The sequence below is a fragment of the Protopterus annectens genome, chromosome 7.part0, assembly GCF_019279795.1.
Source record: "Protopterus annectens isolate FY-2018-M chromosome 7.part0, PAN1.0, whole genome shotgun sequence".
NCBI lineage: Eukaryota > Metazoa > Chordata > Ceratodontiformes > Protopteridae > Protopterus > Protopterus annectens.
The window spans coordinates 332,827,698-332,854,066 of NC_056739.1; the positions used below are offsets into that span (position 1 = coordinate 332,827,698).

At 36.5% G+C, this 26,369-nt stretch overlaps 1 protein-coding gene across 2 annotated transcripts in view; it reads right to left on the bottom strand.

Moving 5' to 3' along the window:
• Nucleotides 1-26,369, bottom strand: part of SLC6A17 (solute carrier family 6 member 17) — a 609,379-nt gene that overhangs the window by 298,935 nt on the left and 284,075 nt on the right. For both annotated transcript variants that reach the window (XM_044076905.1, XM_044076906.1), the window contains exons 4-6: nucleotides 23,716-23,842; nucleotides 12,391-12,572; nucleotides 3,227-3,337 (exon numbers count right to left, since the gene is read on the bottom strand). In XM_044076905.1, coding sequence (XP_043932840.1) covers nucleotides 3,227-3,337; nucleotides 12,391-12,572; nucleotides 23,716-23,842 — 420 coding nt within the window. The remainder of the gene's footprint in view (nucleotides 1-3,226; nucleotides 3,338-12,390; nucleotides 12,573-23,715; nucleotides 23,843-26,369) is intronic.

Genomic DNA, 26,369 nt, shown 5'->3' on the forward strand with positions numbered 1-26,369 from the left:
TTCCATACCTAGTCTAGCCATAGCAGGCATTTGCAAATGCAGTGATGGCTACCACCACCACCCTTGACAGAAATGTATTCTTCATATCCCTATATGTCATGCACTATACCTGCATTGCAGGATGTCTCCTATTGCCTTTAGCAATTTCAATACTTTATACAAGACTTATGGCACTATCAACAACTCCAACATGTTGAGGGTTGCAACTGTCTGTACCTAGATCACTGAACTGCATATGTCTGATTGATGCCAAGGGTGACCTTTAGATCAAGGAATATCCTGGAGTTGTGGTGGCAATGGCTACCTGCAACTCTCTCTGTTATGGTGGTTGCTTCATCTTTGAGAAAGTGTAGCCAGTTCATGCTAACTGTGGTTGTTCTGCCTGTACAGCAAAGTGGGGGTTAACATGAACAGGATGTTCAATACTAAACATAGGCAATACTGGAGGTGCATCTTCTACATTGAACAGCATCTCAGTTGTGTGAGGGATATCTGCGCACATACACTGTCCTGTGTTAGCATTACTGACAGTGCTACTGTGAGGGATGTCTGCACACATACCCTGTTCTGGGTTAGCATTACTGACAGTACTACTGTGAGGGATGTCTGCACACATACCCTGTCCTGTGTTAACATTACTGACAGTGCTACTGTGAGAGATGTCTGCGCACATACCCTGTCCTGTGTTAGCATTACTGACAGTGCTACTGTGAGGGATGTCTGCGCACATACCCTGTCCTGTGTTAGCATTACTGACAGTGCTACTGTGAGGGATGTCTGCGCACATACCCGGTCCTGTGTTAGCATTACTGACAGTGCTACTGTGAGGGATGTCTGCGCACATACCCTGTCCTGTGTTAGCATTACTGACAGTGCTACTGTGAGGGATGTCTGCACACATACCCTGTCCTGGGTTAGCATTACTGACAGTACTACTGTGAGGGATGTCTGCACACATACCCTGTCCTGTGTTAGCATTACTGACAGTGCTACTGTGAGAGATGTCTGCGCACATACCCTGTCCTGTGTTAGCATTACTGACAGTGCTACTGTGAGGGATGTCTGCGCACATACCCAGTCCTGTGTTAGCATTACTGACAGTGCTACTGTGAGGGATGTCTGCGCACATACCCTGTTCTGTGTTAGCATTACTGACAGTGCTACTGTGAGGGATGTCTGCACACATACCCTGTCCTGTGTTAGCATTACTGACAGTGCTACTATATCAGACTGTGCCATGACCAATATGCCAGCATCATCAGCCACAGGAAACCCCATTGGGATCAGACATATTTCAAACTGTTATGCTGGAGCCGCCACCTGTAAAATCCATGAATACATATAGAAAACATATCTGTAGCAATTCCAGATCATAGGTGTCAGCCAACCATGTGGCACAAACACTGCTACATGTCAGTTGTGTACATAGCAAATGGACATACATGCACCTTATGCTGAAGGCTGTTGCTGCTACACCTCTGATGGTCCTGTATAACAGACATGCATGTGTGCTGTCAGCTAAGCTATGCATACTAATGGTCACTGTACTACAGTATTGGCACATGCTAGTACTATGCAAGTCCCTCCCATTTGGAAACCCAGGCACCAAACTAAATTCGATCCAAGCTACCACCAGGTTTGAACATTCTTTCACCTTCCCTGAACCACACATCTGTAAGATGCCTCTGTGTGTCCCTATCACCACTCTCTCTGGTAATTCCTTGTGCCTTGCTTCTGGCATACAGTATCATATTTGCGAACCTGTGGTGCATATGTACTACTGCCTACTGTGGACATCCACAGCACTGATGTACTGGAAGGCCTTGTCTGCTTTACTGTTCTCAAGGATACTCCTGTCATGTGTGCATAAGGTCTGCAGTAGCACCACTGCCACTGGTATAGTGAACTTTTATAGCCATTACAATTATCTACTCCACGGCATGATGTGTACACCAGCAGGTTACACATACTGGCTCAATGTGTGTGTGTGCATAACTATTCACGTTGGTCAACAATTGCCTAAGTACTGTACCCTGTACCTTTCTATGCCCACAGACCTATAAGCCACAATTCTGCTATAATTATGAGACTGTGGAATAGTGATGACAACTAGGAGGATATTGCCATTGTTTGTCATCATTCAGCACTGCAATGACATCATGGCAATGCCTTTATGTAAAGGAGGTTTTATATACCCCATTGTATATGCCCTGAAGCTGCCATGCATCTCTGCATGCACACTACATTCCAGAGCTCCATTAAATGTTTTCTTGTCTGTTGTCACTTTGCACGGAAGGCAGTACACCCTTATCTGCTGTACTTGCAGTCCTAAGTTGCTTGTTGTAATGTAGTCTTCCACAACATTGTGACCTCACTTTTTATCTCACTAAGATGAACCTTGTAGTACAGCAATTGTGCTAATGATGAGCTAATTTGATTTCCACTAAATCATAGCTATGCCACAGGATGTGTTACTGTACTTGTATCTACCCCTGCATTGGCTGGAAGATTGTGTCCACAGTTTGTGTGTGTGTATCCATGGCCCCTACAATGTCTGTATTTTTTTGCAATTAAATACCAGTTATGAAGTCAAGAGAGGGAAAGAATCAAAGTGCCCTACATAAAAATCAGGCAGCTGAATTTAAAAGCCATCAGGTAGCAATCACCCGAATGCTAGACAAGGGATTAAAAATAGATTGACAACTGCACAAGAAGGAAATGTTATTACAGCAGTATCTAAAGTGATGACCGTGGGCAGACCCAATGGATTTAGCAGACAACTGAAAACAACAGAGTAGAGAGGTATCAAGAGTATGTTTGCCAGATACGATGTTTTCTGCAGACCAAGGAGGAATTTGCCAGAGGAATTTCCATGATGAAAGAAGATTTTGTAAAAACACCTTTCAGTTGTAGGGTTATAGCAGGTAACAAACCATAGAAATAGTAAGATTTCTCACATTTATATGTCATATTTCATACTCATGTCAATTATTATTCTGCTTTGTAAAAATGCATCTGTTTTTATCTGATTTCCAGTAGGTTATGTTTGTATATTGTCTTTTTCCAGTTTAAGTTACAGAGGAAACAAAAGCAGCATTAGGACTTTGGAATTCATGTTGTTATGCAATAAAACTAATGCTAAAAAAAAAATCAAACATTACAGTATGTGAATCATTCATTACTATAACTATAATAGCAAAGTCTCTAATCTGAACTTCTTGATTACCTTTGGGGTGAACATGTGGATAATCCCATCGACAGCCCCTCGGAGAAGCAAACCCCTCACAAGGAAACAAATCAGGACCACATATGGGAAAAGAGAGCTGAAATACATCACCTGCAGAGAGAACAAGTTATTTAAGTGCACTGTTGTTTATCTGACTTGACAAAACACCCATCTTTTGAATTGCATTACTTGCCTTGTTGCACACCAAATAAACATAAAACAATAACAGTTAATTTGAATACTTAGTATTTGTATTTAATGAATGTCATGTCTAGAGTGATAACTCAGTTAAATGTTTCTCCTGTCTAGGCAGACTGCATTTGGTCTGTCACTGCTCATGACACCTTAGGGGACTACACATGTCACAAGGTGAATCAAGGATGACTTTGGAACACTACCAAATTATACAAAATATCTCCTGTACAATATTAGGAAAAGTTCCTTTTATGTAATTTCTCAGTACATCTAGATTAGTACAATGTCTGCTTGAAGGCACATAGCCACAATAAGAGAATGCTGACATAGTCATTAGAAGCATATCTAATATTTTTAATATGACTTTGAAAACAAAGCTGTCACTAATATGATTTGAAAGGGACATAAAAGCCATGGAATTTTAAAGAAATTGCCTTGAAGCTTTATACCAGGTGTCAAACTAGAAATAATTCAGTCACTTCAAATTTTAATGGAACTGTCATTCTCAAGTCATCATGGATCCAGGAAGCATATTGTTGACTATGATTATATAATACAAAGAATATTAAGAATATGACAAGTCTAACCTCCAAAAATAGCTCTTGAGAGAAAGCAATCCATTTGCGCACAGTTCCTTTCTAATATAGAAGCAGATGGTCAGACGTTTAAGGGGTACATTCCATGCATTCTACTACTAATGACTCTACTTTGTCAGGGAGGTCAAGAAAAGCGTCCCGGTTGGATGAGCTGTCCTTCATGTGTGATCTCTGCTGCAGCCAGTAATGCATGCATTACTTACACCTGGCTTACATAGTATGTGTGTTTTTTTGTTTGTTTTTTTAGGCAACTCAAGATGTCTTCTTATGATGCTGTGTGCTTTCTGCTACAGTGTGACTATCCTGTGCTACCTTCCCAAAGTGACCTGTCATGTCTGTCTGATGTCTTGTTATATTCACCCTGTTTAACGACTAAAGACCCGTGTTACCAGTACCACCTCTAAACTGATGATAGTGTTTCCTCACAAGAGTCATACACGAGTCCGGGAGTATCACTGCTGTAAGAAGAGGTATGATATTGTTTAATCAATTTGGCTTTAGCTCTATTTCCCTTGATTTGCTTGTATCTCCTGATCACAGGGCAGAAAGGCATGGCCAGTAGAACATGCTCACCCCAGGCCCTGGTGAGCACAGCCTCAAACCTACTCTCATGGCTAATCTGACTGCTTCGCAAAGTTCCAGTGTCTACCAGTGTGCTTGTCTTGTGGATGTCCTTGATGGCACATCCCTCAGACATTCCTCTCAGAACAGGGTGAGCAGAAAAAAGAAACTCTCATTCATTCCTCCTCTGTGCCAGTTCCCAAATCTCCATTCTGTTAAATGAGCATGGGTCACCTTGGACATTTTCAGGGCTTTATCCTTCTGGCTGTGGCTTTCATGGTATATAAAAACACTGATGATAAATTTAGCAAGTACTATAAAAGTTAACTGAAAAAAATACATTTAAAGAAACACATTTCTTACAGCTTTACACTTGACATACCATGATTTGTATCTTTACCAGCCATAGCAAAAACCTTGTCGCCTGTCCCACCAGCTGGACCTGTAAAGGTCAAACTTAATCTAAATCTATTGGTCATAATTAAAACATTAAAACCTATATGCATTTGTTGTCTTAAGGTGTTTTTTCACCTCCTTTGCTCCTGTAATCATTCTGACAACCTATTTCAGACACTTGATTCATTTTCTTCCGGTTGATAAGTAGGTTGTGGTATTTTCATAGCTTATATTTGACATCTACTAATTGCAGAGATTAGTTTTGATTACTTACTTGACCTGATGTTGGTACTTTCACATTTTCTCTCTCTCACTTGCCTTTTCTGTCAGTGTAATGTTAGTGTAATATATTTGCAGCAGGTTGCTATCAGTGGAAATCATGAAATACCAAACCACAAATTATGTCTTTCCTAAAACTACTAGCTAAAATAGCTACCCAGATAAGAACTAGTTTTAATTAAGAATACCCAGTGTAATAAGGCACACACTACGTTGGGTTCACCACACAGATACCAATGTCTTGTTAAGGAATCATAACAGTGTACTACATATCCTACTCACCAACAATGAACCCTTTTGGGGAGGGGGAATGCAATGAATAGCACCACTCCCATCTGGTATACACAGTGAAACTATGCGTGCTTGGTGGGAAATGCCGTTAGTACAACATTAATTATGTTCACCTCCAAATCACTGCTTTATACTTAAATAGAATCAAAACCTTAGTATAGGCCTTCAGATAGCCTACCTCCCATCATTGCTGGAACAATACTATCGTACAAGAAAACATTACATTTAAGAAGAGAAACTGCAACATGTGTTCTTATTTACAAGGGGAATGGTGGTAAAGCTCACTGTATATTTCATTCATCAAAACAGACTCCTATAAGACAACTGTGCAGGTCATCCAATGCCAATTTAACATTGGTCTGCTGGTATCCTCTCTGATGCCTGCTTAGGTAAACGCTAGCAGCAAAAACACCACTCTATCATTTACTTATTCAGGATCATCTCATTAGGGATTCTTTTTTTTATTTCTGCACACAGTTTTATGCATTTTGAGTCCCTATTTTAGAATATGAATTAGCACCCAACAGATGTCATTACTATATTGTATTGACCCTCTCCTGATAACTCAAAGTACACCTGCCCATCTATGCATTACATGTATCTAAAGTCAATTATATCTGATTTTACATGAACAGTTTGCATTTTAAACTCCATGACTAGTTTGCTTATGTTAAACTTCATCAAAAATATGTGTAAGCTCTTACTCACCATGTATAAAGTAGTATACACAATACACAAAGTATTTTTCTGTATACACAGATTTCCCACTGGTTCAAAAGTAACCATTCTATTTTCAGTGGAATATCTATATAGTGTGATCTGTGATATATAGTGTAAACAACAGCACAGCACAGAAAGCTTAATTTTGGGGTGTAGTGCTTTTTAATATGGGCTGACCCTTGGATAGCATAGCCATTGTAAACAAGTGAACACTTGTCAGCTGTGTAGATTGGCCATGCATACAGTCATTATGTGTGATTCCACTAAAAGGGTGCACATTGTAAAATCTCTGGTGCCACCAGCATACATTATATACATAGTGGTAATTATTTACAGTATATGCACACAGAATGGACATGTACATATTTACAATAAATATACATGGAAAATAATGCTCATATAATGCTTGAGATATGATACAGTTTTCATAGGTAAGAAACTGCGCAAGTTAGGGGTAAGGAGAGCAAAGAAAGATGAGTGAGGGTTAAGTGAGTAAATCATGCATAAAAATTGAAGGACAGAAAATAAATATAAGTATTCTGGCATGGCACATCATGGAATCTTAGTGGGCTCCAAATGTCAAAAAAAATACAATATAGCCTTTCATCTGTACTTTAAATATGAGGCAAATATATTATTCCTACAGGACACGAAAGTTTGTTGGAGGATGTGCAGTAAAATGGATTCAGTCAGTTGTAGCATTGGGCATTTCAAGAACAAAGCAGAAGTGGCCATTATAATCAAAAACTAGTTTAGATCAGCTTAAGTATCCTCATGGCCTTTGACCTCTTTGGGAGATTATGTTACCTTGATTTAGTGCTTCGATAAGGCTGTTTTTCTTTTTAATATTTATGCACTTTCCTCTAAGCGATTGGAATTTGTGTTTTCTGTTAACTTATACTTATGAATTACGAAAAATATTACCTTATCACAGGTAACTGGAATTTAGCTATAAAGTGATATGAAAACCCTATGGTAACACTTAACCTAGTTTTATTACTTCTAATATAATCCTGGTTTCAATTGAAAATTGAAATAGTTGGTTTGATTGATATTAGAATACTATATCCTGAGTCACCTCACAACATATTTTATCAGTCCACCAATCGTGCCTAAAAATAGACATTTTCCTGATTTCATTGCCAACCTCTGATTTTTTTGTCTCATTACTGAGAAAGAAAACTTAAAAGCACTATATACATGAGGGTTTAGCTCAACTACAATTAAGCTATTGAAAAAGCATGAAGTTCCAAGCCCAGTTAAATTTTTTTTAATTAAGATTTTTTTTTTAATTAAAAACATGTGTTAGAGTGCTTGACTAGAGGTATGTGATTTACAGTCAGATCAATCCCAAACCATACTTCAAACTAAATTGTGATCTTTTTGACCATAACAGTCTCCCTTTTACTTGAGGTTGTGCACTAAAATTTTAGAAAATAACATCAAATATGTCATTACTTATCAGTCTGGATTACCTAAATTTAGGAAGACTTCAGTCCTATCCATAATGCTAACATCTCCGATATTATTTAAATGTCAGACTGTTTCCTACTGAAGCTTTAAAATCATTTGATAGTCATTAAGCCTTTATGATTTTTAAGTGTAACTGTATCAGGGTTGCCAAGAGTATTTAATGACAGCATTCAGAAATGACTTTCATCCTAACTGTTTTGGTTTACAAAAATGGAATTACCTTTAATGATATTCAGAACTGAACTCAGCGTGTCACAATATCATGTGTATATTTACAGTTGTCATCTTTCATTATCTAATATGTATGTATGTGGGGTCCCCTTCAGAAGCTAGAATTTTAAAAATCTTGAAATTCATATTGCCAAGATGATAAGATCGAGTTTCCGAAAACTCAAAGCTTTTGAATGGAGACCGTTGTACAGTGAGTATCGGGGAATTTACCCTTTTGGTCACTGTAGTGTGATCTCAGAGTTAGTAGATGTAATATGCAGGGGGTGTGGGAGAATACAGCCCCCCCACTTGGGGAGTGCAAGGGTACTTGCCCCCCTGCAAAAACATAGGAAAAAGGTAGATTTTTGTTGTTTTTTGAAGTTCGAGTTTTCGGAAACTCAATCATATCTTCTCGACAATACAAATTTTGAGTTTTTGAAAACTTGAGCTTCTGACATAGACCCATGTGTGTGTGTGTGTGTGTGTGTGTGTGTGTGTGTGTGTGTGTGTGTGTGTGTGTGTGTGTGTGTGTGTGTGTGTACATATATATATATATATATATACACATAGGAATATAACATTTGTTAATTTATTTTCCAGGAATCTTTATCCCATTTCTGGTATAAAACTGATAAAGTGAAGATATTTCAATCTCTGAAAAATATCCTTCAGAACATCCTTCAGAACCGGCAAGTTTTTTTCTAATTTGTCTAACCAGAGATTATACATAGACAAATCTATTTTTCATTTTTGAATGAATATGAAATATTTTTCCAGAAGCTTATGGGATTTTAGGAATCAACTGTAGATAAACTTAACATCATCTTTTAAATAAATTGTTAGAGTGATATTAAGTAAGATTTAATGTTGATATGTATGAAATTCTCTCTGATATCAAATATTTCAATTAAAAGGATTTTTCTCTTTCCTTTTTTTTAAAGAAATGTTTTAACATTGGAGTTTAAAAGATTTTAAAACAATTGATGACCTTTTGGGTGGGGTATTTACATGATGTAATTGAAGCTATTCAAGCTATTTAAGGGGACTGATTTCATTGCACTGAGTTCTGAAGAAGCCTGGTATTTGTACTATGTGAAAGCGCTTAACTCTACTGTGTCATGCATTGGTCTGCATTGGATTTATTAAAGAAGTTTTTCATTACTGCTTGAGTTTTGGTTGTTGGAACCTCCCTTGGTCGAGTGCTTTATGTATTGCTGCTTGTTTCAACCTGTTTTTTCTCTTTCCTATTATCTCTTGTTGTCTGTCTTGTAAAACATGTAAGATTAATTCACTATGAATTACGTAATTTGTAAGATGCCAAAGCAGAAATACAGCCAGGAAGTGATAGCATGTATAACAACTCTCTTAAAACATAAAAATAAATTTAGTAAAATAAGCACTTTCACAATAAAATTGCTTCATCAGATCACATTCAACAAACTAAAGCACCAGTATTTGTTATATAACATCCTGAAACACTCTAGCAGCCAATAAATGCAAATGCATCTCCTATATCTAGGCAACAAATTAAATGATAATTAACTAACACTCCACCTTTCTCTAGAGTGCTGCATATTCACATCACATAAATACATTACAAAAAACAAATCGGCACATATTTTAAGATACAGGAACAAAGCAAATAGTAAAACATATATAAGAAAATGTATAAAAACATATTAAAAAAAGACATTATTTCCTCAAGGACTGGTTTAATGGAAAGGTAGTCATTGAGACCTAAACCCTGATGAGAATAAGATGAAGCAATTTTATTGTGAAAGCGCTTATCTTATTAAATTTATTTTTATGTTTTAAGAGAGTCGTTATATGTGCTGTCACTTCCTGGCTGTATTTCTGCTTTGTTATCTTGCACATTACATAGTTTTGATTTTTGGTATACTACCGAGCAGTTAATGGCCAAGGGTTTTTTGAGGTTGTCATTATGAATTACTATAACTTGTGTGGCTCCCAAACAGATCAGACTTGCTTACTATAAACTTACTATAAACTTTAGGCTGTAAAGTCAATAGACGGACAGGACTTAATGCTATGAGCTCTATATTGATATTGCCTTAGGATCAGTAATAATATTTCAAAATCTGAATTATAATTCCAGCAAAATGGAATAGGCTTTAAGTGACCATATAGTTGCTTGAAATGTTTCAGGGAAACAGCGTGTAGTTTAACATTGCTAATTTAAAATGCAAAAATCCTCAGTAGCCTTTAGATTAATAAATGATTTATTGTCTTATGATTGTTAATTGGATATAAAGGGGTTCCTTTTAGAATTGTAACAGTAACTGCCCCCTCTAAAACGTTACTATTAAAGATTGATATTTCTAGTCTTTGTAAAAGTTATTTTTCAGTTAATATGGATTACATTGATGATAAAATCTGATGTCTCATTATATGATTCAGTTAAAGGTAAACAATTATGGTGTTAATATGGCATTACTATCTTTTAAACCTGTTTTTCCACCTATGAATTAATGGTATGAAGTGTATAAAAATGTTCTCATTCCTCAGTTGGGGATAAATTAGAGAATGCACTTAACTACAATTTATAGAAACTGTACAGGAACAAGCTAAGACATTTAGAAAACATTTTTTGAGTAGCGTTCTTCATAAAAAATATTTAAAATATTTTAAATTATAAAAGAAATGGGCTTTTATATGCACCTTTAAACATTTTTGTTTTGTGTATTAAACCAAAGTTGGTCTTATCTTTACAAAATCTTGGAAAAAATTTGTACATGACAAATAACTGTGTCTAGTTTAACTGTTATATATGGTCATAATTGTTTTAAAATAATGATTTTTCTGAAAACAATACACATTGTCTCTAATGAAAGCTGTTCTTATGCAATACTTTGCTGCAATACTAGACTGGTTAAGCACGTTCACTACTTTGCTGTTATAACTCCATCAGACCCTTAATGCTAGGAATGGGGAGCACACCTCTGTAACACCCTTAATAATATCATTTGAGGCCTTAGGAGAGTGCAGTCTGTTGAAGATCTTTGGTACATTATGTGTAACGATATTGTTTGAGGTGTGGCCATTATCCATTTTTTTTTCCTTTTTTGCTCTTATCGGCATCTTGAAATGAAGGTTTTTCATTTTATGGCCAAACTTTATCCTTGCTGATGTGAGCTATTGTACCTCCACAAGGACTGTCTCTGCACACTTGTCCCATCTACATGCATGCCTCCCCACATGAACTGAGAAAGGCTTGGTTCAGAGGCCATGGCTAATTTTTCCTGGTAGAGGCTGCCTGCATCATGGTGTGCCCCCACTCTCCAGTCAAGACCCTGCCAGAGCAGTAGTGAGAGCTAGGACAGAACAACTGTTCTTCCCTCCCGATTGGCACACCCAGTCAAGTGCAAAACTATGCCTGAAATCTATCTTCCTGAGCTGAGGTCAGCACTTTATTTCCATGTCACCAGTGTAGGCTATATGCAAACAGTGTTGACAGGAGCTCTACCCATTCTACTCTGATATATTGAAAACATGACTGCTGTAAAGCAAAGGGTTTGGCTACTGGTACAAGAGGTCCCATTCATTATTTCTTAAGTGGAGTTCCATGAATCAGGAGCATTCACGCTACAATTAGAATCTACCTCCTCTATACCTAATTAGCTCTTCTTTTTGGCTTATTCTGGTTGATCTGCTTTTTCTCATTTAATGCAGAGAAAAAAAATCTGTAAACTTGGGATAAACAGCATCCATAAAAATAAGCAAGTTATGAGACAACACAAATGGAGACTGATATTTTTTTTTATTTTAGCTGCCATGTCACAGTCTCCGTTTGTGTTCTCTCATAACTTTTTCTCATTTAAGCCCATGGAAGAATACTGAACTGAGGAAATGCTGTTAGCACAGAGTTTGATTCTCTTAGGAGTCACTGCAGTCTTTGAAAGTTTTGGCAGGTAATGCATATAATTAAGGATGTGACCTGATAATGAATTGCTGCATATAGTACAGGGTGTGATTACCTCCAGTATCTAGTGGGCTTAGCAGTTAACAAATAAAAACAATTAAATATGACTTTTTGTCAGCCAAAAGGTTTTGTCCCTAATTTGCAATGTTCCTTCAATAATTACTTGACATTTTGATCACTCTTTTTAAAACAAAGGTTAACTAGCATCTTACGAAGTCCTGACTTCAGGATTGCTCACACTTGTTCAAGTGACTTAATATTCATGTGATATTCAGAGATGCAGATCATGTGCAGGTTTTTTTTTGTCTGACCACAGTTATGTTTTCTGATAGACTAAACCTTGTTTATTTGCACAACATAGACAGTATACAATCACACATTATGCTGGCAAATAATTTAATACTTTTCAGTTATGACTAGTAACCTAAAGCAACAAACTGTATAAAATATTTGTCTGGCACAACGTAGATATGGACAAACTACACAGTAATTCTCTCCTTTACCTTTCCAGATGACTGAATTCCTTTAATCACAGCCATGCATACGATAATCCATGCCGTCAGTAAGCAGATTGTCATTCTCCAGTTCAGCCCCCCACTTTCTGAAATGGAATTGGAGATATCCAGTGTGTCCCGATACCAGAAGTAAGTAGTTGCTGAGCTCTTATCACACTCAGGTTCCACAACTGGAATGAAATGCAACAACAGATGTTAGTGCTGCTCTTATAGTCCCTTAGTTATTCTGGCATTTATGTCTCCTTATGAAATAATTTTGACCCCCAAATCACTGCTACATAACACAGTCAACTGATCTTTTTAAAGTGCGTGTGATTTTAATATTTTCTGCATATGCAGATCTTAGCTTTTTCTATGGAAACCCTACAGGGAATGGTATTAGATAAGAGTATTTGGATTATTATGCATTTGGGAAATACACTATTATATAACTTAACATTAAAGGCGCAACAGCTGATAAAGTTTTCAAGTAATTAAACCAGCATTTGTTGAAACACCTGCATGGTCATCAGTGTCATAGATTTTTCCCTGAGAAAGTTAAGGCACACTACTGTCCATCTTGGATGATACATCCTAATTCTACCATTTTGGATCTACTGAACTTGAAAATTAGATGGTGTTTTCCTTCCATGTCTTAAAAAATACTGGACATGATTTAATCAGTTTTAGAAAACATAAATCTACTGCCAATCGTTGGCAGACTGGAGTTCCGCTGTGGCGATCCCTTACCGGGAAAAAGCCGAAAGACCAACAACAACAACATTGCTATGCAATGCCAGTGCTGGTGCTATGCAAGAGTAACGCCTAACAGGGCATGTGTCACTTTGCAAATAACACATGCCTTGGAGGGACTCTACACCCCTGGAAGGGAGTTATTTACACAGTAACACACACTCTGGAGGGCATTACTGCACTTAAAGAATGGGCCACCTGTTAAATTACTTTGTATTTGTTTGTTTGTATTTTTAATATATACACATATACATATATATATATATATATATATATATATATATATATATAGTATACATATATACATACATATATATATATATATATATATATATATATATATATATATATATATATATATATATATATATATATATATATATATATATATATATACATATATATACACACACACACACACACACACATATATATATATATATATATATATATATATATATATATATATATATTTTTTTTTTTTTTTAATTTATTTTACATTTGTTGACTGGGCTAGTCTAGCTGGATACATGTCCATTTTCAGTAGAGGCCCAGGAAGATAAGCTCCAAGCAGATAAAAAGAGAAAGTACAATACTTAAAGAATACTATACATAAATTTCAATGCTTAGACCATTTTTTTTTAATTGCAATACATTGGAGAATTAAACTTATATGGGAAGAAAAAAATTAAATTTAAGTAGAGTGTTATACAGTCAAAGCATAGTTTAAGATACAACAATTTTAGATACACACAAGGTCTGAAGATGATAATATTTAGGCCAAAGAAAGAGAGATGGAGGCATGAGAAGGTTATGGAAGAAAAAGAATAGGAAAAAAAATACACTGGCTAGTATATATTTGGTTTACATAGAAAATTGTTGTAGAGGGCACATGGTACAGGAATAAGGGTTGAAAACAAGATGAGAGAAATAAGGAGAGGAAGTAGGGTTCAGTCTGGTTTAGAGCAGGGATAAAAGAGATGTAGATGAGAGAGATGTGAGTGTTCTAGGGAGCTGGTTCCAGATTTTGCCCACAACATTAGTAAAAAGTGAGTCTCCTGCTTTGTTATTAGATTTAACATTGGAAACGAGTAACTTATTAGCTGAGCGAAGTGTTTCCAGATTTTTATAAGGGGAGATCAGGTTAGTAAGGATAGGGGTATTATTTGGGTGGTAAAGAATTTTTTGTATGATCACTAGTTGATTATACAGAAGACAGTTTTGAAGTTCGAACCATCCAAGCTGTTTAAGATTAAGACAGTGATGGGTTCTGACAGGCGTGCCTGTGGCAAATCTGACTATGTTGTTATAACTGGTTTCAAGCTTGCTTAGATTGTGCCTTGATAGATTGGTGTATATAGCAGAAGCATAGAATACAGTGGAAGCAAGGTGAGTCTGGGCAATGGAGGTTCTAGCTTGTGGAGTGAGGAAGGGTTTGATTCTATACAGTGAGCCTAGTTTTTTATTAAAAGATTGAATAGTATTGTTGATATGGTCATCAAAGTTGAGTTTGTTATCTATGGTAATGCCCAGGAGATGTGTAGTAGTATCAGGGGAAATAGTAGTTCCATTATTAGAGGTAATTTTGAAGTCAATCTCTGGTGACTTTAGGGTAGGAGCAAAAAGCAGAAGTTTTGTTTTTTTGGGATTTAGGAGAAGGCAATGATGGGTAAACCAATTTTCAACAGTGTTAAATAATGTTTGAGTGAGGATTTGAAGAGAGGTTGTTGATTTAGCAGTACAGATCAAGGTTGAGTCATCAGCATATTGTATACAGGTGGCTTTAAGAAATACAGTGTTGAGATCATTAATAAAAATTGAGAAAAGAAGAGGGCCTAGGATAGATCCTTGAGGGACTCCAATGTTTACGGGTAGAGGTATAGAGAGGGTATTGTCCCAGAGCACTGCTTGTTGTCTATTTTCAAGATAGGATGTAAACCAGCATATTGCTTGTGGGTCAAGAGATTGGGCTTTTAGTACACTGATCAGTAATTTATGGTTCACCATATCAAAGGCTTTGGATAAGTCAATGAACAGTGCAGAAGAAAGAGAGTTATTATTTCGAGTTCTGTTGATACAGTCTGTGAAAGTTAGTAGTGCGGTAGTTGTACTATGAAAGGGCCTGAAGCTATGCTGGCTGTTGGCTAGTAAATTATTGTGGAGCATATGTTGAAGTAGTTGATAGTGAATACATTTTTCCATTATTTTGGCCAGAGGGGAAAGTAAAGCAATAGGTCTAAAATTAGAGCTATCAGTGCAATTACTTCCTTTATGTAAGGGGATGATATGGGAGACTTTCCAAATGGATGGGATGTTTCCTTCTATGATTGTTCGGTTTATAAGGATGGATATGGGATATGCAATGACTTTGGCTGCTATTTGAAGGTATTCAGCTGGGAGGCGGTCAGCAGAAGGGGTACAGGGTTTGAGTATTTGTATTAGTTTACAGATAAAGGATGTTGTTACAGGTTGTATATGTAAGGGGGGTACTGAGCTGTTTGTGTTTTGAAAAGGGGTGGGGGAAGTAGGGGATAGTATATTAGCAAGAGTTTGAATAGTTTCAGTGAAGTAATTGTTGAAGGCATCTGCTATTTGTAAAGGATTATTATGGGGAACTGATGATGGGGCTGGCGTTTTGGTATGTCCTGGTTTGAGTAGCTTATTGATGCCTGACCAGAACTTTTGAGGGTTTTTTGGGTGTGATTGTTGAAGGAGGAAATAATAGTTTTGTTTATCTAATAAGATGTCTTTTTTGGTTGAATTTCTTAGCTGTTTATAGAGTAGGTGGTCAGCAGAGCTCTTAGTGGCTCTCCATTTGGTCCATATTTTGTTTCTAAGGAATATTTTTTCTCTGGTCTGTTTTGTGAGCCAAGGGGCTGCTTTGTTTCTAATTTGGGAAGAGCAAGGAGGGGCATGATGATCTAGGATTTGTAAGAATTTAGTATTAAAGTAGGAAACAGCTTCATCTAGTCTAAGTTATTTCAGAGGAGACCAGTTGCAGGCCTTTAGTTCTCTTTGAAAGCTCTCAGCTTGAAAGTGTTTTTTGGGCTATAGGATGTAAAATTGTTGTTATTAGGACTATGAGCTTTTTGCTTTGTTATATAGGTTAGTACATGGTCACTGATGTCATCAGGAAGTGTTCCTGGTATGTAGGTTTCAAGATGACTATTTATAAGGAGCCAGTCAAGGATGGTTTCTTTATTACTAGGTTTGTGAATTCTTGTGGGGGTGTTTATTATTTGTGTGAAGCCATAAAGATTAATATGGGTGTTTGGTTTGGAGGAGCTACAGGTAGTCCAGTCAATGTTAAAATCACCTAGTACAATTGTTTCTTGAGGTAGATGGGTGGAAAGGGTATTAAGAATGTTTTCTAAAGTGTTAATATTGTTTCCTGGAGGAATATAGGTACAAATTATGTAAATAAATTTTGATGTGTTAAGGTGGAGTTTGATGGAGAGGGTTTCTGCATTGTTATTAGAGGGAAATAACACATTATAGGATGAGACTAGGAGTTCTGATTTATATAAGATGGCTACACCACCACCCTTTTTGGAAGTTTGGTCATTTCTAAGGATGTTGTAACCAGGTGGGGTTATTTCTAGGTCATGAGTAGAGGGTTTCAGCCAAGTTTCTGTAAGGCAAAGGACATCAAATGCATGCACTTGTAAAAGAGCATGCAGTTAACTAAGTTTGTTATTAATGCTACGGATGTTAAGTTGAGCAATTTTTAGTGAGTTTGCTACTTGTATAGAGGTAGAAATACTTTTGGATATATGTTGTTGAGGGTTATTGTAGAATTGTTGATTTGGGCCGGGAATAGGATGAATATCACCATCTAATAGGAGCTGAGTGGGATGTTTTATTAAGGTTTTTATGCTTTTAAAGTACTTGGGTAAACTTATCCTATTGGAAAAGTAAAGAATATGGGGAGATCTATGAAATCTTGGGAGTAGGTATGCTGAGGTAGAAGTTATGTTGCTATGGGAGAGGGAGCCAGGGTGTATGTTAGGTAGTGTTTGTTGGTGTGGAGGTACATAATTAACTACAGAGAAATGTTTGTAGACGGTTAAAGTGTAGGGAACGGCTAGAAATAATAATGAAGAAATAATAAGAAGATAGTTTTTATAGTTAGAGTTCTATGTGAAGGTCATTTGAGGTGATAGGGTAGTAGGGTAATATAAAATGTTAGATATAGTTAGATTATGAGATATAGTATGGTATAATAGATAAGTGGTGACTAGAAGGGGAAGTAGCAGTAAAGAGAGAGTTAGTGGGGCTGACAAAATTGTCCCCTAAAAGTAGGGGGGAGAGGATTAAGGAGAGTGTTAACAGTGGGAGTAGGTGTTAAGTAGTAAGGGGAAGTAGTAGTGAGGAGGGAGGTAGTGGGGCTGGTTAATTTTTTGTGTAACAGCACTGGGGGTGGGTGGGAATTGGAGGTAGGGTAGGGAAGCGGAGTGAGCCCGCAGGGCGAACAGAGCGGGCTACAGCAAGTAGTGGAAGATTCAGCAGAGACAATCAGTAAGCACCATTCAGCTAGAGAAAGACAGGGGAGGAGGTAAGTAGATGCTATAAGAGCAGGTAAGGTATAGAAGAGATGATAGTGAAAGGAGAAATTAAGAAGAAATAAATTCTAAAGTTAGTAGTGAGAGTGAAGAGTACTGACTATGAGCAGAGAAGGAGTAGAAAGGGGAAAGAGGGCAACTGTGAATGTCCAAGAGATAGAAGAGGAGGAATACAGTGAACTAGGACTAGTAGACTATGGGGAGTGGGATGCAGTGAACTAAAACTAGTAAATTGTGGGGAGTGAGTAAGGGCATGAGGCAAAATTACACTGCACCTAGTGGGCAGAAATGGATACTACAGCAGGTAGCCAGGAAAAGATAAATAGGTGGGGAAGAATAAGGTAAGTAGAGAGGGAAAATCTAACAGAAGAGGCTTTTAGTCAGGGAAAGGAGTCTGGCTGCTGGCTATCCTGACTCAGTGACTAAATATATATATATATATATATATATATATATATATATTTTTTTTTTTTGACATAAAGTAGTTTTTCTACCTAATGCTTCACATTTAGTGTACTATATATAAAGGTTGTTGGAGGAAGTATTTCACATCCAAAATATAAGTTTGATGACTATTTGATGTCTACACACACACACACACACACACACACACACACACACACACACACACACACACACACACACTCACATAGAAACACACAAATATTTAGGAGTAGTGTAGCTTTAAAAATACATGATTAAGCTTAAATAATAGCAGACATTAAAAGTTTCATACCTCTCAACTGTCCATATTTTCAAAGAATGCCCAAAGGTTCACCTAATTTTCATTTTTGGGTATGTTCTTCATGAAATTTGTGGTTTTCTGGCAAATCATTATGTGTACAGTCACTAAATAATGACATACATTTTAGTTTCAGACTTCATTTCCTTCAGAAAATGCATGCTAAAAATATTTGTATTCTAGCAACTTTCTAGGTTTATAACAACAATATTTAAAATCTGCTTTTATTTATTTTACACTTTATCCCGATATCTTGAGCTAAGAAGTAGAGAGGTATGCATACTTCTTAACTTCTTGATAACCCAATCTGTTTCTCTCATATACACCCTCCCACACATCCTCTTTCATATACGCCAAGCATGCATACACAAACAAGCAGACATAATTTTCTACTTTTTAAAACAATTAGTTACTTTTAATTTACACTAACTAAACAGCAAAAAGTGCTGCTTATCAAGAGTAAAATAATGGCTCAGTCTATCATACTCTCACATTCATGCACACATATGTACAGAGAAACCCGCACACTTTTCACTTTGTATATGTGTGTGTGTGTGTGTGTGTGTGTGTGTGTGTGTGTGTGTGTGTGTGTGTGTGTGTGTGTATTTAAACATTTTCTATTATTTTCAGTTTTATTGTCGCCAAACAGCAAAAGCACTGCTTAGCAACAGTAAAATAATGGAGACCAATAGCTTTCTGACTTTCTGAGCTTCCCAGCACATAAATATGCTGCCATGAAGTGTTGGACCTGTTTTTCAGTTGGCATTACCTGCAAATTAACACCCCATTCTCTAATGAGGTGTGAAATACTCCTGTGCTGAATGCTGATTCAGCTTGACAAAGACTTGTAATACAAAAAAGCACAAATAAAGCAGCATTTAGTTTTCAGCTTCAAAGTAAAAATGTATGTTTAAAATATCTCGGTTGTGCAGTCATCCTGCTGAATGCAGAATATCTAACAGCACAATTTGAGAGATAAGAGGAGCTAGTTATTCAGTGTGCTTCCTGCAAGCTTTTCATATATTTAACAAAACACAATGTGCGCTGCCTGTACAGTTTTCATATATTTAGCAAAACACAATGTGCGCTGCCTGCACAGTTTTCATATATTTAGCAAAACACATTGTGAGCTGCCTGCACAGTTTTCATATATTTAACAAAACACATTGTGAGCTGCCTGCACAGTTTTCATATATTTAACAAAACACATTGTGAGCTGCCTGCACAGTTTTCATATATTTAACAAAACACATTGTGAGCTGCCTGCACAGTTTTCATATATTTAACAAAACACATTGTGAGCTGCCTGCACAGTTTTCATATATTTAACAAAACACATTGTGAGCTGCCTGCACAGTTTTCATATATTTAACAAAACACATTGTGAGCTGCCTGCACAGTTTTCATATATTTAACAAAACACATTGTGAGCTGCCTGCACAGTTTTCATATATTTAACAAAACACATTGTGAGCTGCCTGCACAGTTTTCATATATTTAACAAAACACATTGTGAGCTGCCTGCACAGTTTTCATATATTTAACAAAACACATTGTGAGCTGCCTGCACAGTTTTCATATATTTAACAAAACACATTGTGAGCTGCCTGCACAGTTTTCATATATTTAACAAAACACATTGTGAGCTGCCTGCACAGTTTTCATATATTTAACAAAACACATTGTGAGCTGCCTGCACAGTTTTCATATATTTAACAAAACACATTGTGAGCTGCCTGCACAGTTTTCATATATTTAACAAAACACATTGTGAGCTGCCTGCACAGTTTTCATATATTTAACAAAACACATTGTGAGCTGCCTGCACAGTTTTCATATATTTAACAAAACACATTGTGAGCTGCCTGCACAGTTTTCATATATTTAACAAAACACATTGTGAGCTGCCTGCACAGTTTTCATATATTTAACAAAACACATTGTGAGCTGCCTGCACAGTTTTCATATATTTAACAAAACACATTGTGAGCTGCCTGCACAGTTTTCATATATTTAACAAAACACATTGTGAGCTGCCTGCACAGTTTTCATATATTTAACAAAACACAATGTGCGCTGCCTGCACAGTTTTCATATATTTAACAAAACACAATGTGCGCTGCCTGCACAGTTTTCATATATTTAACAAAACACAATGTGCGCTGCCTGCACAGTTTTCATATATTTAACAAAACACATTGTGAGCTGCCTGCACAGTTTTCATATATTTAACAAAACACAATGTGCGCTGCCTGCACAGTTTTCATATATTTAACAAAACACATTGTGAGCTGCCTGCACAGTTTTCATATATTTAACAAAACACATTGTGAGCTGCCTGCACAGTTTTCATATATTTAACAAAACACATTGTGCGCTGCCTGCACAGTTTTCATATATTTAACAAAACACATTGTGCGCTGCCTGCACAGTTTTCATATATTTAACAAAACACATTGTGAGCTGCCTGCACAGTTTTCATATATTTAACAAAACACATTGTGAGCTGCCTGCACAGTTTTCATATATTTAACAAAACACATTGTGCGCTGCCTGCACAGTTTTCATATATTTAACAAAACACATTGTGAGCTGCCTGCACAGTTTTCATATATTTAACAAAACACATTGTGAGCTGCCTGCACAGTTTTCATATATTTAACAAAACACATTGTGCGCTGCCTGCACAGTTTTCATATATTTAACAAAACACATTGTGAGCTGCCTGCACAGTTTTCATATATTTAACAAAACACATTGTGCGCTGCCTGCACAGTTTTCATATATTTAACAAAACACAATGTGCGCTGCCTGCACAGTTTTCATATATTTAACAAAACACACTGTGCGCTGCCTGCACAGTTTTCATATATTTAACAAAACACATTGTGCACTGCCTGCACAGTTTTCATATATTTAACAAAACACATTGTGCGCTGCCTGCACAGTTTTCATATATTTAACAAAACACATTGTGCGCTGCCTGCACAGTTTTCATATATTTAACAAAACACACTGCCAGTTTTGCTTTCAGTTCAAAAGAAGCCAGTATCCTTTGCTGCTCTCCTCTACTTAAATACAGCCTGTCTAGGTACAATCCATAACTAACACCTGAGTGGGCTGTCATGCCCTATGCCTCCAGGGTTTTCAGGTAAGCTCCTGCTTTAACCCTCTTTCTGAGTCTCCAAGGAGGGACTGACTGGATTCCTTATGATTAAGTACTTTGTGTTCATTGTTTCATTTACTTTGGATATTACAGTTCTGTGGAAGATAAACTGAATGTAAGTTGTAAAAAATCCTTCTGTATCAAATGAAAAATCTGCAGTTCTACAGGTGTAGCACAATAGGTGGTTACCTACTAATATTCAGCATTTGTCATACTGTCCTTTTTAGGTGGTCTTCTGTATTCCAGACTTTCCTTATTTGACAGTGTTTTCCCCAGATCTTAAGATGACCACCAAGCTTCTTTCTTGGATCCCCTATTGACCCATTAATTTCTGGCCCAGTTTCATGAGCCCGCCCACTCATTTTTTCACCTGGGGACTAAGAGTGCAACCCTGAGTGAGTTGATGTCATCTGCCATGAGTTATTTTTTGTTTGTTTTTTTATTGCTACAACATCCTCCTCCATTGCTATAGTTGTAACTTCAGTTATTGTTTATTTAGGAATGCACACTTCCACTCATGCTAATTGCGATATGCAGTGACTTGCTAGTGGGGGAGCCCATCCAGTTCAGATGGGGTAAAGCAACCATGGCAATGTTCCTTAGGTGGGTGAGCCAACAAATTCCACACCTTTCCTACATTCCTCATGCCAGCTTCTGCAGAACCCAGGCCACTAGATGAACCCGGATTAGTTATTACAAAGTCCGGCTTTTAGCATTCTTTCTACTGGAGATGGCTATTTCTACTGCTTTTTCTATACGCATTCATTGTTAACAAAATACATTTACCCGAGTACCCATTTTTCAGTTTTATTGTTTTCCATAAGTAGCACAAATCTGGATGTAAGAAAAACCATAATCTTCATATCACATCCCATTATCCATCATCAGAACAATTTTTTTGTTACATTACATTAAATCATGCTGCAGATATAGCATCAGTGTAAAGAATTCATAGAGGATGTCTGGAATAAACCATGAGAGAGAGAGAAATTTAGTAACTTGTGTTCTTTGGATATTTCCCTTCATGCAATCTCAAAAGTCGAGATAATAAGTGATTAGGGACAGACCTACTTAAAACTAGTTATGTGACTAAATATTATATATATATATATATATATATATATATAATTATCTAGACAGGAAATGTATGAAAGAAAATTAATCAAGGAATGTATATTTTGGATAATGATGAAAAAGATATACCAACATAAAATATGCTAATGAGCCAGATAGACACCAGGGGAAATATATATTAGGGTAATTATTAGGGCAATTAATTACACTAGCTGAGGAGAAATAGAGTTTAAATACCCGGGTGATCAAGATGCAGTGAACACTGGATGTGGATGACTGTCCCAGTGAAAATGGCCAGGTATTTAGATTGACTGCAGTGTAACTGGTGTTATATGGTAGTGATGGATTTGTGAAACAAGACGTCAAATCCTAGTTCATCAACTGCAACAGCAAAGCTTCCACATCAACTCTAGTTAAAAAAGGCAAAACTCCACTTCCATCAAAAATCAGAAAAATTAAATAACCACATATTTTATTTTTTTGCCTAAATATGCTAACTTAATGGTCATAAAGTTATGGACAAGAGCAAAATCTGAGACATAGCATTACTGAAAGCACATATATCCAATGGAAAACTTCCACAAACCAATCACCTGTACTCTCTGTCAATGTTTCTGGTTTGACAATCAAGGATTCTGTGAATTATACTGCAAAAAACTTTATTCTCTCTCTTTGATAAGTAAAATTGCTAAATATTGCATGGATTCTTGAGAGAGAGAGAGAGAGAGAGAGAGAGAGAAAACTGGATTCAATGTGATTTTTTTGTCCATAGAAAATGTTTGTTAGACTCCTGTATCAAACAGCATCATAAAATCTGTTTATAGTTCTTCCAAAGTGAAGCATGCATAATGGTAAAAAGGATACATCCAGCATTACTGCCACAGAACAATATTAGTGGAGCAGATTGGTATTTTTGAAAAGTGTTTACTTGGAAATAATACTGACTACAACACACTGTCAAACATTTGATTCATGCTAAAGTAAATCACATGGTGACTGCTGAAGTGTATGGATAAGGGATTAAGAAATATACTTACTAGCAATAGTTCCATTTTTTGTCAGGGGGCATTCGTACCATGGCAGAGGATACTGAAAGGACTGGAAGAAATAGAAGATGCTCCAGCCAATGATAACATTGTAATAGAGTCCAACAAAGAAACAAACCTGGCAAAATAAGAAAAGATGGGAGTCATTTCATCACTTACAAGCTGAATTATAGACTAGTTTGGCCTCATTTTGACTTTGCTTGTTTTGTTTACCAGACAGGTGCACTGTATAGCATATACATTTATTTTCAGGTATGATTTTGGAGTGTACATCAACAAACTTTAGATATCAAATTGCAATTTGTGGATCTGTTAACTAGACAGCAGGATGGGTCTTCAAACTATTTTCAACCATAACTCCAACACAAAGACAACAAGTACCAGAAATAAAATTTGACAGCATGTGAGAATCACAAGAAAATTTTGAAAAACTATACAAAATAAATTAGTATCAGCAATAATGAACAGTAATGCTACAGTAAATAAACTTAACTCCTGTTATGGTTTAGCTAAGAACACCACACTAATGAAGTTATTCTGAAGTACCAAAGATTTCTAAAACATTAGGAACTTGCATTTAAAACATGTCTTATTTATAGTAATTGTAAAAGCTGAAATAAAAGAAAAAAATAAATATATGCAAATATATATTCAAAGCATGCAAAATATATTTAGAAATTGCATTCAACAAAACAATCCTGTATTGTAAGGAATATTTGTAAGGAGGGAAAAGGTAAAAGGTAGCCCTTGTCTATATGGCTGTTAACAAGCGTATGTTCTTTAAGGTGTTCCAAGAGATTTTTCTAAAGCTAGATTTAAGTTGTATGCTCTTTAGAAATATATTTGATAGCTCTATCCAATTTTCAGATGTTACTTTACCGAAACGTTTTTTTTCTTTAACTGACTTGATGAAAGGAGGTTTATGGCTTTTTTAACTTATCCAAGTCTTTTGGGTTTGTAATACCATGACGGAATGGCTCCCATTCCTAAGTCAAAGTACGATTAAAGTTCATGAAGTTAGTATTGTTTCAATCTTTGATGTCAGCTATAAGTGCTCTTTGTAGTACCTGCAATGTGCCTAGTAATAACTCCTCCTGTAATTCGTACAGGGTTACATGTATTAGCAACATATCTAAATATGACTGTAAATTCTTTTTTATAAGACGTGTTGCCCCTACTGCTATTGGAACTATGTGGGTATCTTTCTTCTACATTGCTCTCATTTCTGCCTGCAAATCTTGATATTTTATGACTTTGTGTCTCTCTGTATGCAAGACACTGTAGTCACTGGGTGTGGCGATTTCAATGATAAATGCTACTTTTGTCTTCTTTTCATGGACTATTATATCTGGTTTTCTAGCATTTATCTTTTGAACTGTTGGTAATTTGTGATCCCATGTGATGTAAACGTCATCATTTTCTATGATACTTTGTGGATCATGTTTCCAGTGTTAACAGCAACTTCAATATCATAATGTTTGCACAATCCCCAGTGCAACAGTCTTGCCACATTAGTATGGCTTTCAGTATACAGTCATTCTGCCACTAGTATGCTTATGCTGAGTAGGTCATATTGTGATAACTGAATTATTTGTTTTTAAAAGAGCAGCAATAATTATTATTAAGTAATTATTGGCAAAGACATTGTCCATCCCCAAAGTGCGTTTTTTAAACAATGCCAACCTGGTAAGCCTACCAACATAAAACAAAGGAAAATATGAAGGTGTTACTGATCAATGCTAGGAGCTTAAACAAGAAGCTGCACTCCCTACAAAATCCTCCTCACCCTGGAGGATGTAGAAATTTGTGCAGTGTTTGAGACATGGTTTAAAAACAATGGAGAGCAGTAACACATTCCACACATTTAGATCAGCTGCTGTGTAGGAGGGGAAAAAGGTGGAGGTGTCTCAGTTTTCATCCAGAAGAGACACACTTCAAGGCTGGTAAAGAAGTATAATGCACTAGAGTATCTTCATGTCCAAGTAACTATCAGGTAGGTCCTGCACCATATATTAGCTAGCTGTAGCACTCCCTCTATGACATATGAAAGCTAGAATGCCTTTCTACAGTAACTAGAATCACTCAGTATTAAACCCAAAACTATTTTCCTAGGTGATCTAAACTAACTAAAGACCGGGAAACATACACCACCACTAGTGCACAAGCACAGATATTCCTGGACTTTGGAAATACAAATGCCCTGGAACAATTAGTCAGAGTATCCACTAGGGGGAGTAACATCTTGGATCTTGTCCTTATTAATATGGGAACATCTTACACTGTCCTTTGCTATCTTTAGCACTTGTTTTGTCTGACCATAAAGCAGTCTCTTTCAAAATAAAACTGAAACCAAAGATCCCTTTCATCCAAGATACCTTTAGAAGTTGAAGACAAACTACCTATCCATACGTGATACATTCTCAAGCTTTAAATTCCCACTAAACTCAGTAAGCTTCACTGAATATGTGGAAACAAAAAACTATGTACTATATCAGCATATAAACAGCTGCATAGATGCAGCTGTACTCTGTAGGAACAAGCGCAGGGCAAACCCCAGAAAAACCCAGATGGTGGAACCATAATATCAAAAGATTTATAATAAAAGGAAAAGTATTTTGACCAAAAGTAAGAAGAGCAATTCCCAG